Source organism: Clinocottus analis, unplaced genomic scaffold (assembly GCF_023055335.1).
Source record: "Clinocottus analis isolate CAN_PGR_092001 unplaced genomic scaffold, fCliAna1.0.p SCAF_16, whole genome shotgun sequence".
Taxonomy (NCBI): Eukaryota; Metazoa; Chordata; class Actinopteri; order Perciformes; family Cottidae; genus Clinocottus; species Clinocottus analis.
In genome coordinates, this window is record NW_027175887.1 from 4,127,508 (window position 1) to 4,142,704 (window position 15,197).

Here is a 15,197-nt window from a genome sequence, read left to right on the forward strand (position 1 = left end):
CGCCGTTAACATTAACTGATAATGGAAAAGAAGAAGAAGAAGAAGAAAAAAAGTGGCGATTTCTGGATCGGGTGCCAGTGTGTCGCATGGCGGGGATACAAGGGGTCATTGTTGGGCAGAACAGCGCTGGTGTTTGTGTCCGTGCGGCCCATAAAGTCCCCGCTCGTCTCTCCTTTCTGCGTCACACTGTTTGGTTTGAAGCGCGCTGCGCAGACCCCGGTCAGAGGCGCTAGTGTAATTGGAAAACTCACATGAGATTCGTTTCAGTTTTACTCATTTTCTTCATGAAGTTTGGCACAGTGATGGAGAGAGAGCGAGAGAGGCAGAAAAAGATAGAGAGATGATCAGTACCCCCCCCCCCCCCACACACACACACACCCCTCCCGATTCCAAGTCTTGACAACACTACCTATTCTCCGGTAATCCCATCATTTGTCTCATGACACACACATTTTTTAAGGGCCGTTTAATGTTGCAGCCTCTGTGAATATGAAAGTGTTTAATAAATTATATGTACTGTAGAATTTACATATGAGATGTACAGATATGATTTAGGACGTGCCATCATTGTGCATCACAAATGTGTGTTTCTGCAAACCCTTTTATTGTCGTGATCATGGTGCGCAAGTGTGAGCAAAAGCTGCCCAACATTGTCTCCATTGGCTGCATGCTATTTGCGACTTGAGCAGCATGAACATGTCTCATGACCTGCAGCCTCCGTCTGTTTGTGAGGTGCAGCTCGTCTCCATTTGCTATAAATGCCCAGGCCTGATAAAGCTTATTTTTATTTATTTATTGAATTTATTTGGAATGTGTGGCTCTGCCCGTGGAGCAAAGGCCCTCGAGCGTGTTCTGAAATGCAAAGGGCCTCATCAAATGTTGGACACGAGAACATTTTTTCTCAGCTGATAAATTGTCCATGAAACTCCTGCAGCGGCACTTGATTTAGTTCTGTAATTCATTGTAGAATCCGCTCTCTACACTACATATTTTCGATGTAATCACATTTCAGTTGTCTTTACGTTAAAGGGCGAGCGTGGAGATAAAACGTCTATTTAGGGGCCACCCAAGGCCAGCGTTTCATTTCTCAGGTGTGGCATTCAGAGAATACAACTGTACAAAACCGAATATGTGTGTGTAGATAAGTATTCCCCCATGTAAAGCAGTTCATGTACAACATAAACTCATCTTATGCTCATTTTCCTTTGCGTAAAACTTCGCAAAACGAACGTTTTCTCTCGCTCCATTTTCTGAAGCAGGTTTTGTTTGGATGGATGGAGAGAGAGAGAGAGAGAGAGAGAGAGAGAGAGAGAGAGAGAGAGAGAGAGAGAGAGAGAGAGAGAGAAGGGGGCAGCCAATCAGAGCTCTCCATGTACGGCTCCTTTAAGACTTGTCCTCCCCATCTATCTTTTTTTTGTTTTTTTTTCTCCCTCAGCCTCATACAAGGAGCTCTTTAAGCCCCGGTACCGACACACAGAGCAGGCATTCATACTCGGGCAGCGCGAGCGAGGGGGCTCGGGAGCGAGCGTCACTTTGGAAACTCGGGAACTCACGGATTCTCGTGCTAAACCGGCGACCTCCTTTTCTCATTACTGAAGTAAGGCGCTTAGCATTTCCAACTCTTTGCTCTCTGCTGCTGGTGGCTGCTCTGACTCTGCGATTTGCACATTTCTTCTTGTCGGGATCGTAGAGGGGAACTCATGTAGTCTCAGAACCAAAGAATCCTTAACAGCAACGTCATTAATCCGACAGGACTGTGTTTTTAGCTGTTCCTGTTCGTCTCTGTGTAGACTTTTGACATGGATTATTATCATATACATGATAATCATGGGGAGACCTGTGATGATGAATATTGTCAGCGCAACAAGTGCTCCTGTTTTAGATTTATGGGTTTCATTTTTGTATATCGTTGATCGTTATTAGTTTGTCTTTTTTTTAATTTATTTTCTTACACCAAATGAACACAGTAGGACACAGTAGCTGTTTAATATGAAGAAAAGCTGCTTGAACTGATTTTTTTAGAAGTTGAAGAGACGATGACATTTTATTGACATGGACTGTGATGCTGATGGAACATTGGATAATTTGGGCTTGTTTTAATTTAGATTTATGCGGGTTTATTCTATCTTTACTATTGTTTTGAGCTGTGTGGACCAGATGCCACCTCATTCTCTGCAAGCTGTTGTAAACGAATTGAAAAAAAAACAACAAAAACAAAACAAACAACAACAACAAAGGTTTCCAAACAAGCAAATTAAGGCCAACTCACTTGCAAGTCAAGCGTTGATAATGAGTTCACACAACCGGAAATCATTACGCACAGTAAATGTGCTCAGTGACGTTAATTAATAACAAGCACGATTTAAGGTCTGTTTCGACAACACTTTAAATATTACATATCACCAAATGATAAATGACCATAAACAACTCACTGCTGAGTGCGTTACTCGCGTGTTTGTTCCTAATCTGAGGCGTTATCCTCTGAAGAAACAACTTTATAATCACCGACAGTGACGAACAGGGAATTATGACAATTAACTCGGTCAAGAGATTCTGGATCATTGCTATTTGCTTATTTTATATCCTTCATAACAGTAAACTAACAAGCGAAACGCGCGCAATGATGTGTTTGGTGACTTTTTACGCACGCAGTTACGCGGCAGGGAGCCTTTTGGAGCCGTGATGGCAGTCGGTGAGGAGGCCGTGCCGAGCAGGTGGCAGGCGAATATCGCTCTCAAGCTGTGCATGCGCCTCTGCGGGGAATTGATACGACCCCCAAAAAACTGCGTCAAAACACGACGCAGAATCTGTCATTTAATTGGCTTTCTTATTTATTTTGTATCCTCGAAAGGCATACGCGTACATTCACTTAGGTTATTTCGGTGTCTTTGCCGAAACGTTAAAAAAAAAGTGGGTGAACCTTTTTCCTCAAATATAAAAGTGAAGTAACCCCCTCACCGTGACAAGCTATTCCGTAATGTCACTGGACGTGAGCGACATCGCTCATTTTCCTGCAACTTGACACCGGAGTAGAACACAAACCAGCGGGCTGTGTGTTGCTGCTTTACAGGAAGTTGGCTGATTTAGGACGTAAAGTCCGCGGCAGGGTGTTGATTTAATGGGCAAAAGAAGGACACATTTTGCTCCCGCCGATAGAGCTGCCCCTGTTTCACAAACAGACTGAGTCTAATTCACACACGGGGTGTATGTTTCCAGCGCCAGGCCGTGTTTATCCAAGAACATGCAGAGCCTCAATCCGAGGTCTGTGCTGCTGCGGCCTCATATCATTCCAACACTCCCTCTCCGGGGAGCTTGGAATAACTGCTAACCCTTAAACAGTAAGGTGTGTTTGGTGGGAGGGGGGGGAAGGGGTCGCTACACAGGAGCCGGGCCTCTGCAAATAAACCATACATCCGCATTTTGAGACCGAACTTTGCATTTCCACATGATCCTTTTGAATATATATGAAGTTATTTTATTTTTTTGCGCAGGAAAAATGTCTCCAATGCTCCTGATTTAAAGAAGTCAGTCAATGGTCTTGTTGCAGAGTGAAAGGTGGAGGCAATATCTGGACATGGCACACAAAGGGACTATTTATTGAAGGAAAATGGGGGTGGGACAATCCTTTTTAGCCCCAGTCTGAAGTGTTATTCCTGTGATGGAGAGAGAGAGAGACAAATTGTAAAAAATGAAGCCAAAAAATATTTCCCAAAGTGAGTTCTTGACTGAGCCTTGATGTATTATTAAAAGTCACACCGCGCAATAGGGCCCTCATGTGTTGCTGAATGTTGCCTCGTGACGCGGGGACCTTTCCCTCTGTGGCTTGTTGCTGAACTGACGCTGCACACCATTCTGCTGTTTCAGGTCCTCACTGTTGGATTTCAACCGCGGGACCAACGGAGGAGAGAGTGAAGGGGAAGTCAGGGGGGGAAGTGAGACCGGGTGAGTTTGGCGCACGGTTGTGCTTTAGCAGGGAAACTGGGGTCCAAGGTGCGCACTGAGCCGCCTATGATACCACCAACACGGATGGAAAGAACTTTAATGTGGAACCCTCACAGAGTTTTGCAACGGAGGCTGAGAGTAGAGACAGACTGGCAGTTCATATTATAACTTGGAGGAGGCCAGAGGGACACATCCGACCGATCAGCAGTCAGCCGACACTCCGTGCGTCACTGTAGGGACAAACAGCAACAGGGACCCGACAGGTATAGAGCTGAGCATTTAGGAACAGACCTTGCATCCTCTTGCGCACCTGTGGGGGTGGGCTTGTGTGTGTCTAGGAAGATGTCCAGAGAGGAGCAGAGCATGTCGGACGTTGACCTCAGTCCGGGGATGTCTGACGACAGTCGCTCCCTGTCACCGGGCCACTCCTCCGGCGCGGCCGGCGGCGGGGACTCGCCCCTGCCCGGGCGGCAGCAGCCGCAGCCGGCGGGCCTGGACGACTCGGTGGCGGGCTGCTCGTCCATCAAGTCCGAGGACGAGGACGACCGCTTCCCCGCGGGAATCCGCGACGCGGTCAGCCAGGTGCTGAACTGCTACGACTGGACCCTCGTGCCCATGCCCGTGCGCGTGAACTCCGGAAGCAAGAACAAGCCGCACGTGAAGAGGCCCATGAACGCCTTCATGGTGTGGGCGCAGGCGGCGCGGAGGAAACTGGCCGACCAGCACCCGCACCTGCACAACGCGGAGCTCAGCAAGACCCTGGGGAAGCTGTGGAGGTGAGGAGCGCATGTCGTCACGTCGCTGTCATGTTGAGGCTGCAGGCAGCAGGGCGGGAGGCCCGGGGCCTACTTTTAGGCTGGAGGGGGAGAGGGGGGGGGGTCAGAGCTCCAGACAAAGGTCAGCTGGTGTCAGTGATGTCAGAATCAATGCAACAGGGTAACGCAATTTTGTTGTAGATTTCCCCAATAACCAAAAGAAGTAGCACCTCAATCAGCTGATGTCTTGCACCCTGTAGTAAAAACAAACACAACAAAAAACAATCCCCCACAATGTTTTTTTCATTTCCCGTTGTTTTTCTTTTGTAGACTTCCATCTCTCTTCCGTGGACTTTCCTTCAGGCCAACCTATACAGGAGTTTGTGTACTTTTACAGAAAAGAAGCTGGTGAAGCACACTGAAGGTTATTGTGCGCAAGCAGGCACCATTATTTATTATATTTTATCAATACAATCTTTTTAGTTTTCCTACAATCATGACAATTATCCAACAAGCTTCGGCCTTTTCCTGTGACCATTTGGTAAAGTCATGGTTTAGTTTTTTCTCTTACTATTTATTGTATTTCCTTAAGACGAGATAGATGAGACCTTGTTCATGAGAGCATTAAGACACTCCAACACTCCCTCATATGATTAGTGGCATAACATGTTTTGTTAAATGTTATGCTGTAATTGAGTTGCACTACATATACACATATATATATATATATAGATGTGTGTATACAAAATAAGACGTGGTTTCAACACAGCTCACCAGTTGAAAAGTATGAGTCTGCCACCGTCACATATCCTGGATTTCACACAGCGTTCGCTTACTGGCCGTGTTGCTGAATGAAAACGGCTCCTGAGGGAATCGAGGGAATGCTTTCTGCTCACATTTTAGGTGCAGGGTTTCAACCCTCAAATTGAAAAGGTACGGACAGATTTTCTGTGTCATTTAAAAACTGATTAAAAGCTGTAGAGCGCCGGGTACCGCTACCTCTTGATCAGTCGTTCCACTCAGTTTAAAGTTCTCTCAGACCATCCATCCTGTGCCTTCTCACACACACACAACAACAAAAAAAACTCTCTAAAAAGGTCAGCGAGGTTAAATGAATTAACCTTGTGAGGACTGAACGTTTATGAGATGAAGACTTGACCTTGGGCTCGGGCATGATTGGTTAATCGCAGCAGAAGCGCGATGAACGGGGAGGCTGAGGGAGGTCAGGAGCTTCTCATCCCGTCGCTGCCAGCAGTAATAATGAGCAGCTCAGTTCTGTGCGTGCAGACAGGATGCATCTTTGGCCCGCATTACTTCATTACAGTCCAGCACTCAAACGCCCCTGGCAGGGCTGACATGAGATGCAGCTGTGCAGAAGTAGTAAATAAAGCGTCATGTATTGATCGGCACTTGGAAATTGATCACGTTTATGTTGCCGAGCACAGACGGCCAAGTTAATGAGTGTTGGTGTTCTTTTCATTCTTTCCCCAGAATATGAAGCCATGAAGATTTAACCGTTATGTGCGTTTTTCAGTATTCACGTAACCGTTAACTTATTTAGTCAAATACCAAAGTTACCATGTGATCCAAAAGCAAAAAGCAGCATTGATACTTTTCCTCTCTTCTTTGTAGCTTCAAACAAACCTAACTACCAACATCTTTTCTTCTACCTCAGGCTTCTTAATGAGAGCGACAAGCGGCCCTTCATCGAGGAGGCGGAGAGGCTGCGCAAGCAGCACAAGAAGGACTACCCCGACTACAAATACCAGCCGCGCCGCCGCAAAAGCGGGAAGCCCGGTTCTGGGTCAGGGAGTGAGGCCGATGGCCATTCGGAGGGCGAGGTCAGCCAGTCCCACTACAAGGGCCTCCAACTGGATGTGGCCCTCATTCGGGGAGCCGGTTCCCCGCTGGCAGATGGACACCACCCTCATGCTGCAGGTGGGCACTAATACCTCACCGATACTGTTTCTGCCACACGGTTCCCACATCAGTCAGGAAACAACTGGGTCCGCCAAGCAAACCGCTGTAACGACATGTTGCCTCGTGTCTCCACAGGTCACAGTCCTCCCACACCACCCACCACTCCCAAGACCGAGCCTCAGTCTGGGAAGGTGGGGGATGGAAAGCGGGAGGGAGCTGGGAACGGGGTCTTGCGTGGCGCGATGGGAGCGGAGGGAGGCTCCGGTGCTCCGGGGTCTGGTAAGCCTCACATCGACTTTGGTAATGTGGACATTGGTGAGATGAGCCACGAGGTGATGGCCAACCTGGAGCCCTTTGATGTCAACGAGTTTGACCAGTACCTTCCCCCAAATGGACACCCGGGCGTTGGGCAGAGTGCTGGGGCAGGAGCGGCTGCTCCACCCTCCCCAGCCTCTCCTTACACCTACGGCATCTCCTCAGCTCTGGCGGCGGCCAGCGGACACTCAGCAGCCTGGCTGTCCAAGCAGCAGCAGCAGCAGCAGCAGCAGCAGCAGCAGCAGCAGCAGCCGCTGCAGCACCACGGCCCCTCTCTGGGCTCTGACTCCTCCAAAGCCCAGATCAAGAGTGAGGCTGGCGGCGCCGGGGGTCACTTTGCAGAGGCGGCCTCAGTCGGTTCCCACGTGACCTACACCCCCCTCAGCCTGCCTCACTACAGCTCTGCCTTCCCCTCACTGGCCTCCAGGGCTCAGTTTGCAGATTACGCCGACCACCAGGCCTCAGGGTCGTATTACGCTCACTCCAGCCAGGCCTCGGGGCTGTACTCTGCCTTCTCTTACATGGGGCCCTCCCAGAGGCCCCTGTACACCGCCATCACCGACCCAGCCAGCATGCCGCAGTCGCACAGCCCCACGCACTGGGAACAGCCCATCTACACGACTCTGTCGCGGCCATGACAGACAACGAGACCAGAGAGCACTGGTGCAGGTTCAGCCCCCATGTCAGACCCGAGGAGCAGCGGCCACAGCAGCAGTGTTGGGGGCAACGGTGGTAAAAGTGGTCTGGACTGGGGGGTCTGGACGGGCACCGGGGGAGTCGGCAGGGGAGGCAGGAGAGGAGAAACGCTCTTCTGCCCCTGCCCGGATGCAGAAATGCTGTCGCAGCCCAAGGAGGAGCTTGGAGCGTGGTGCTTTGAAAGCGCGGTAGATTATTCGCGCCACTCGGTGCGGTAGTGACAACGCGGATCACTTTACACCCACCGTCGCAGGGTTTCAGGTTAGATAGCAACATGATTGACAGTGTTCACAAGTGGTTTTAAGGACCATGTCCCTGTCGGCTTTGTGCATCAGAGGAGGCACTTTGTAGTCTACACCCCGCTCCCACAAGCCACCAGGGGTCCGTAGCAGCAGAGAACGGTGCACATTGAGAAGTAGCAAGACTTTGATCTCTGAGGTCACGGGTGTGACTGAGGCGGAGACACATTCATTCGATATGAAGTCGTTTCTTCTTTTTATTTTTGTACAAGAAGAAAGCAGTGCCAAACTATTTGGCCGTGGCCCATCCACCTCTCAGGCAAGATTGACCTTTTTTAAAACAGATGTTAAATTGTGCTTTTAGAAATGAATACAACAAATACTCATGTCATTCTGTTACATTTCTGAGGCACATTTTGCCCTTAATTAATTAATTAATTCAAATTATTGTGCTGTGTTCACCCAACATGCCTTTTGTACACACAATGGACGTGCATGGAAACAACATGCCATGAAACTCTGTCGAGGTTTTGTTCAGTGAAATGTATATTTAGTTATACAAAAAATGTATACGATGTACTTGAAATTACAAATGTACGTTTTCGGATGCGTAAGGATTTAAGATATTTGTAAAACGACCAAAGTTTTGAGACCAAAACTTGAAGAAAAGAAACCGACTGAACAGACGGTTCTCTCAACGTGACATTCAAGCCTAACTTACATCTCACAGGTAACTCCTTTCACTCAGCGGTCAACATGTGTTACAATGTGACTTATTGTCAATGCCTTAAAAAACATATTGGTGTCAAAAGCTACTTTTGCCTTTTCTTTCTTCTAAACAATGGCACTGATGAGTGTGATGATTTTCATTCTCAGTTGACGCATTCATGAAGATGTTCATGAAAAAAGACAATTCTATTTTTACCTGCATGACCCATTTCCATTGACCACGGTCGCAGTTAGGGATGCACGATATGTCTCTAATGGTACATTTATATAATTATCTATTACTGTGCTCATAAAATTCAATTTGATATTTCATACCTATAGAGCCGATATTACGTAGTGCAAGTTTGTTGATGTACTTTACTAGAAAACAAAAAAGAAAGAACTTTGTTTTGTGTTAACTGACCAGCACAAGTAAGAGCTTTTGAATATTAAATCATCTTTGCTAAGTTCATCTTAGCCTTTCTTTCGTTCATGCCTGCATAATACAAATACAGGTTATATATCAGCCTTGAGAAGCAGGTAATTATTGTTATCATATCAGCTATAAAAAAGGTGTCCGCATCGTGTTTCCCTCCTTGCAACGTGTCATTGAATACGTGGGAGAAGCTTCTTTCATTGTTTGAACTATTAACTGTATTCATATTTTTTGCTGTTATGTTCACTGTAAATCTGCACTCTGCCTTTTCTTTACCTTTTTGTGTCATTTAAAAAATGTGTATCAATATGAAGTGTCAGATCTTTTAAATTGTAGTTGTGTTACTTTACTTTTTTAGTTTGATTTTTCTTTTTTGCATTTCGAGGACCATGTGGGAGATGCCAATCCTGAGAAACAGTTGCCAGAGATTGAGCATTTCAAAGCATCCAAGAAAAATCTGTTTTAACCCAGCAGAAATATTAAATAAAAATGTGCCTGGTCCTTAAAAATACCTGCCGCTCACGTATGAAACAGAGAAGTATTTTATCTTTAATCATGTTTGTGTCTTTCCCAATGTTTGGACTATTAGTTAATTTACTTTTTCATGATGTTTCTTTCCTCATCTTTGGTCTTTATAGTCCACTGTCTTTCCACATCTCATTTCCTTCACAGATCTGTATCTGAAGAATCTTATTTTCCATCTGGGAAAGTGAAGGAAAAATAAATCATGTATTTTTGCTTTGTTTTTATGTATATCACTCAAATATTCTTCATCACCACTGGACGCAGATCCAAACCATATGCATGCAGCACTGCTTGTTTTTATTCAGTCCATCAACGCTTAAAGCCCAATTCTATTTAACCATTTACCTCCAGCACAACACGCAGACTTCATTTTACGTCCTTGTCGCTGTGTGTGAAATATGTATTGCATTGCTATCATTTTTTTCTTATTTATATTTGTTTGATGCTCGTGTTTGCGCCGTTAGTTGTTTCTCTTCAACATGAGGGCAACTTTGAACCGGTGCTGCCATTTTAGTATTTCATCGTTTCCATCCTTGTGTCACTGTTGCCACACAGCAACACGCCTTCTGAGCAACAGCAGGAGCGAAAGCCTGAACATGTGATGATGACTAATGACCTTTTACGCTCACTTGAAATAAAGCTCTATTATTCCTGCTTTGATAAAAATCTGCCTCTTGGATTTATTGCATTTTTTCGAATTTTTTTTTTCCAATGCAACAAATATCAGAAATAAAGCACAACCCACATCAGTCAACAACAAATCACCTTCCAGATTATAAACATATTCCTGCTATGAAGTCAACAAAAGCTTGTCTTCATTGCATCGAATGACTGAGAGTCACAGCTACAGCGATCTACGGCCACCAACAGAGGTGAGGTGGACACAAGTGGTGTGTGTGTGTGTGTGTGTGTGTGTGTGTGTGTGTGTGTGTGTGGTGGGTGAGATGGTGTGTTGCTACCACAGCAGCTCTCATCACCTGCACGTTCATGCGCCGCAGGCTGTAGGTGTGTCTACTGCGACCGAACTTGAACTAATCCGGCCCCAGATGAGGGTGTGATTGGTTGTGCCCATGTGCATGGTTCCTTGTAGTGTTCATGTGTGTTCCTCTGTGTGCTGCGGGTTAAGCCTGACTCTTAATTCCCTCTCTTTAATCAGCTGTGTGATACTTTGGAAAGACAAAGAGGGCCATTGAAAGGGAGCGAGGGGGAGGAGGGGAAACGGGGCAATGAGGGAGCCTTACCCATAACTGCCTGGCCTGTAGCTTCACCGGGATACAATGGGACTCTCATACTCTCTGCACACAGACCCTGCAACCACCCACCCACCCCCACCCACCGCCCCTCTCCCCCATACCGCCCCTCCATTTTCAGGTTGAGCTGTAATGGGATTAAAACATTCCCGAAATGAAGATGGTTAACCAGAAAGACGACACAAGTAGAGATAGTTATTTGTTTCACTGCTTTTTGAGCACCAGACTGTCCAAGCGGGGGTCGGCTCGGAGCATGCGAGAAGGGATCAAGCCTACTAAAACATTTCACTCGGGTATATTGCGGAGCTAATTTCATTCTGTTGAGCATCATAGGTTCTCATTCACCAAAGTGCTGGAGTAATCATGAGAAGTACATGGAACTGGTAGAAAACCAGGTCTGCCTATGAGCCTGAAAACACGGAGAGACACTTTTGGTATCGGAAGATCTGAAGACATCAAGTTAGACACTATCTGAACCAAAATAAGTCATCATCCATACATCCAATAATCAAATCTATAAATCCAGCACACAAATGCTAGGAACAGTGTCCTACTGCAGCGTGATCACAGCTCAATGGGACATAGTCGGAGCACAACTGGTTGGAAAAAGACAGATCAGACTCCAGTATGTGTGGGACAGATCAACAGAACAGAGAAATAAACACATAAGAGAGACAGAGAACAGAGAGTAATGAGGAAAAAGAAAAAGCCATTAGATATTAGTCGCACCCTAAACTGGGTTGAGGACGACCTGATGGGGGCCTCGCTGTGGTTGGTGCTGCTGAGTGTCACATGGGCTGCCCCGTCCGACTCATGAAAGGACTGCAGCGTCCCCCCGAGGCACTGTCTCTCTATCAAAAGACCCACAGATTAAAGCAGTTTTTCAGAAATTAACAGCGTGACCCTGGCTACAGACAATTATAGATACCAGTCCAAACTGGATTCCCCTCAGATGACGTTTGAATGCTTGCGAGATAGACGATGCACACCTCTTGGCGTTGCCACGGGAAGACCTTCCATATTCTACGGTGAACATTTAATCCACCCATCCATCGACCAGAGGCTGGAGCATCACCGTGCAGCTTCTTCTACAACAAAGCTGTTAATCCTCTCATTCTCACAGACTTGCAGCCCCCTCTATCTTCCTGCATGCACTGGCCCGCTTTCTGCCTGGGCAATAACCCATTTTGGCGAAACAATACAGTGACTGTTTGGCTGCTTTGTGCGTTATGTGTTTGAATGGGGGAGGGGAGAGGGAGGTGTAGAGACAGAGAGCATCACGATGTTTACACTTCTCCATCAGCTGCAGAAGTAACCCGCCTTCACCTCTGTAACACGGCTCCTGATCATGAAGGCCGCGGCGAATCGGTCAGGCTTCCAAGCTAGTTGTCAACAACAGCGTGAACAGCACAAGATGAAGATCATTATTTAAAAGGTCGGAAGTTCAACGACTTTTAAAGCGGTGTTCGTCGGCTGGATGTATCAGAATTTCGCCAAATTTCACCTGTAAAAATGTTGAATTATGGCTCAATCTTCAGGTGGAAACTCTGGATTTGTTTCACGTGGCAGCATAACGTTTGCCACACTCAAATCGCCCAGTGGAAAAGTGAACCTATTTGAACGCTTAAGGAGAAGTTAGAGCCAATCCTACTAAAAACTAAAGCTGCGCCAACAACCCCTAAATATCATTTAGCAGTATCATGACATACTGTACAAGTAACCGAACAGGTGGCTTACTCCATAACTCCACTGCTGTACCCTGTTACAATGTGATATTACTCATAGTCTCACGGCTCACAGTGTCATTACACGTGTTATGAATGTGACACGGTCATTTATACAAAAGACTTTATTAATAACAATAAAACAGTTCTTGTACACTCACCACCTCTCTCCTTCGAAACAAAACATGGAAAACACTACATAGGTTTATTTAGTAAAACAAAGTAAATGTCAAACTTAAGTTACATTTCCCCCTTGTGGCTCTTTGTTATAATGCAACTGGTAAAAAAGAACTCTGGATTTTTTTACACAACACAATGAAACTGAAAACTTCACAAGTCTGATCATAAACCTGCAAATGTTTTAATTTGAATTATTCTTAAAGTGTCAATACAGCACACTTTATATATTCATATTTCACAGAGTCACCTGATGCCATGGATGTTTGCGGATCAAACTGAGGCATGAACAGGTGAGCGATGCTTGGATGGGACTTGGGAGTCTTCCGGGTTCGTATGGCTGACTGACCTGATATGATGGGGAGGGGGGAGTGAACCAGCATATATTACATATATCCGTTCAAACCGGAAGAGTGGTTTAATCAGTTACGATGAGCTCGTCACAGCCCCAGTCCTCATAACTCCCATCAGGAAGGTACCTGCGGATGATGATCGGGATCTTTCTGCCCCTGTAGGACGGGGGGTCAAACAATATTCACTGTGAGACACTGGACACTAGAGAGAAGATCTGTATCACAACATATTCACCTTCTCTTTACTTAATTACATTTCATAATCTTACAAAGCATTACCGATAATCCAAACTACACAAGTGGCACCTACTTGAGCTCTTTCATAGCTATTTGCAAGGGGTCTGTTTCTCCCTCCAGCTCCACCATGACCGGAGCGCACATCCTGTTGGAAGCAGATAGACACATGAATTAAATACTGAAAAACAGACAATACCAAAGACCATGACTAATAAAGTGGCCTCCAAACACCTAAACCCCCCTTGAACACATTAAGACCTGAGTGATGGTAATCATCACATACAAAAGGTATCAACTAGTATCACTCAGCCAACTCATCGAGCTGCGGCAAGAGACAAAAGCTGCTGTCGCTGCTTTTGAAATCAAGTTTAATATGCTGATTCCTTGTGAGTTGTATTTAAATCTAGTGGTTCTGATCACACAGGTCATCTAACAGAAGGGGACCTCATTGTCAAATAAGACAATACTAATGCAAAACACATTTGACGAAATATAATTATGACCATGAACCTAGCTGACGTTTCCCATCTTTTACAAAAAGCACTGTTTAGTGTTAGGATTCAACTACACAACTAATGACAACGCAGAGGCTCGTGGGGTTTTGTCCTGACAGAAAGCCCGCCACCACCCCTCACCTCCATATGATGTGACAACTCAGGACATTGTTGTCCCATCATCACAATGTACAGGTCAACATATATATATAAAAAAACACTCACGCTATCTGGAGAGCTCGTGTCCCGAGCACTCGGGCCCTCTCATACTTGGTCATGTAAGGGGTTGTGATCCTCTTCAGGTTGGGCTGCAACCCCGCTCCTGCGGGCAAGATCTGCACGTTCTCCCGGTCTTCCTGCACGAGAGCAAGACAAACGAGTTTAGACAAGTACGGACCCACAAGAGCAGCGGCGGAGAAACAATTTATATTAAATAGCAAACTGCTTTATGGGTTACGCAGAAGCTAGCTAAGTGCTCGTTAGAGCCAATAATCATGTCGTCAAACGGCAAACTTACATCGTCGACGTTTTCCAGGTCATCTAACCCCTCATCTTCTTCGCCTTCATCAAAATCTCCATCGTCGAAACTACAGAAATGACATCAAAACGATAAGCACAAAGACCAGTCATAACTAGCTAAATGTTAGCTGACGCTAGCTTTAACATTGACCGCACGTTGAGTTTAAGTAACGCGGCTCGATACGTCACGTTCACAGTGTGACGACACTTACTTATCTTCGTTGTCGGACATGTTTTATGTTGAAGCTTGTAAATGTTCTCTGTGAATCACTGCTAATAAAGAAGTTCAGAAACACTTTTTTGTTGTCAACATGGACCCACATGAACGTCGAGAATGTTTAACTTCCGGTATCTCGGTCCGTTGGAGAATATTCCGGGTGCTCCAGAGGACTGTTGTTTTCCGTTCCGCTTGTACTGTCGTTTGAGAAACAGGCTGTTGAGAAAAAGCTTGAGCTTGCATTATGTGGTCTAATGTCATTACAAATGAAACGATTATTGTATAAATCAATTTTAATGTGTCTGTTTCGCAATGGAGCAACATACCGTCTATTGCAAACGTGCACATTAGGGACACACAACTGTGTGTTGAGAAACGAAGACCAGCAATCACTTTGTGGAACTGATGGGATCAAATAAAGTAGAAATAATCTATTCATCAGTAACTAATCGTGGTCTGCACTTTGATCAGCCAATAATTGTTAAGCTAGAAAAAAAAGTTATTTAAAATCTAGTCTAGATTTTAAAGTTTCATGACATTAAAATCAATGTTTAACTATGAAACATTTACAATATATAAAATATTACAATTGTCAAAGAAAGAGTCATTCTATTTAAGGTGGACTTACCTTTAACAATGTGTTTTCTGTAACTCTCTATTGTTGAATGATTTATCTTAGGCCCTGATCTT

General features: G+C 45.6%; 2 protein-coding genes across 2 annotated transcripts; one reads left to right on the top strand and one right to left on the bottom strand.

The window, feature by feature from the left end:
• Window positions 1-1,473: 1,473 nt before the first annotated feature.
• On the top strand, window positions 1,474-10,170 carry sox10 (SRY-box transcription factor 10). Its single transcript, XM_068578165.1, has 4 exons — window positions 1,474-1,597; window positions 3,865-4,718; window positions 6,373-6,635; window positions 6,753-10,170. The coding sequence occupies exons 2-4, from the start codon at window positions 4,285-4,287 to the stop codon at window positions 7,568-7,570; spliced, it is 1,515 nt and encodes a 504-aa protein (XP_068434266.1). The 5' UTR covers window positions 1,474-1,597; window positions 3,865-4,284; the 3' UTR covers window positions 7,571-10,170.
• Window positions 10,171-12,620: 2,450 nt separating this feature from the next.
• Window positions 12,621-14,647, bottom strand: polr2f (RNA polymerase II, I and III subunit F). Its single transcript, XM_068578897.1, has 5 exons — window positions 14,503-14,647; window positions 14,289-14,358; window positions 13,997-14,127; window positions 13,351-13,422; window positions 12,621-13,196 (listed from the first exon to the last, which is right to left on the bottom strand). Exons 1-5 carry the CDS (start codon window positions 14,520-14,522, stop codon window positions 13,106-13,108), a joined length of 384 nt encoding a protein of 127 aa, XP_068434998.1. The 5' UTR covers window positions 14,523-14,647; the 3' UTR covers window positions 12,621-13,105.
• Window positions 14,648-15,197: the final 550 nt, after the last annotated feature.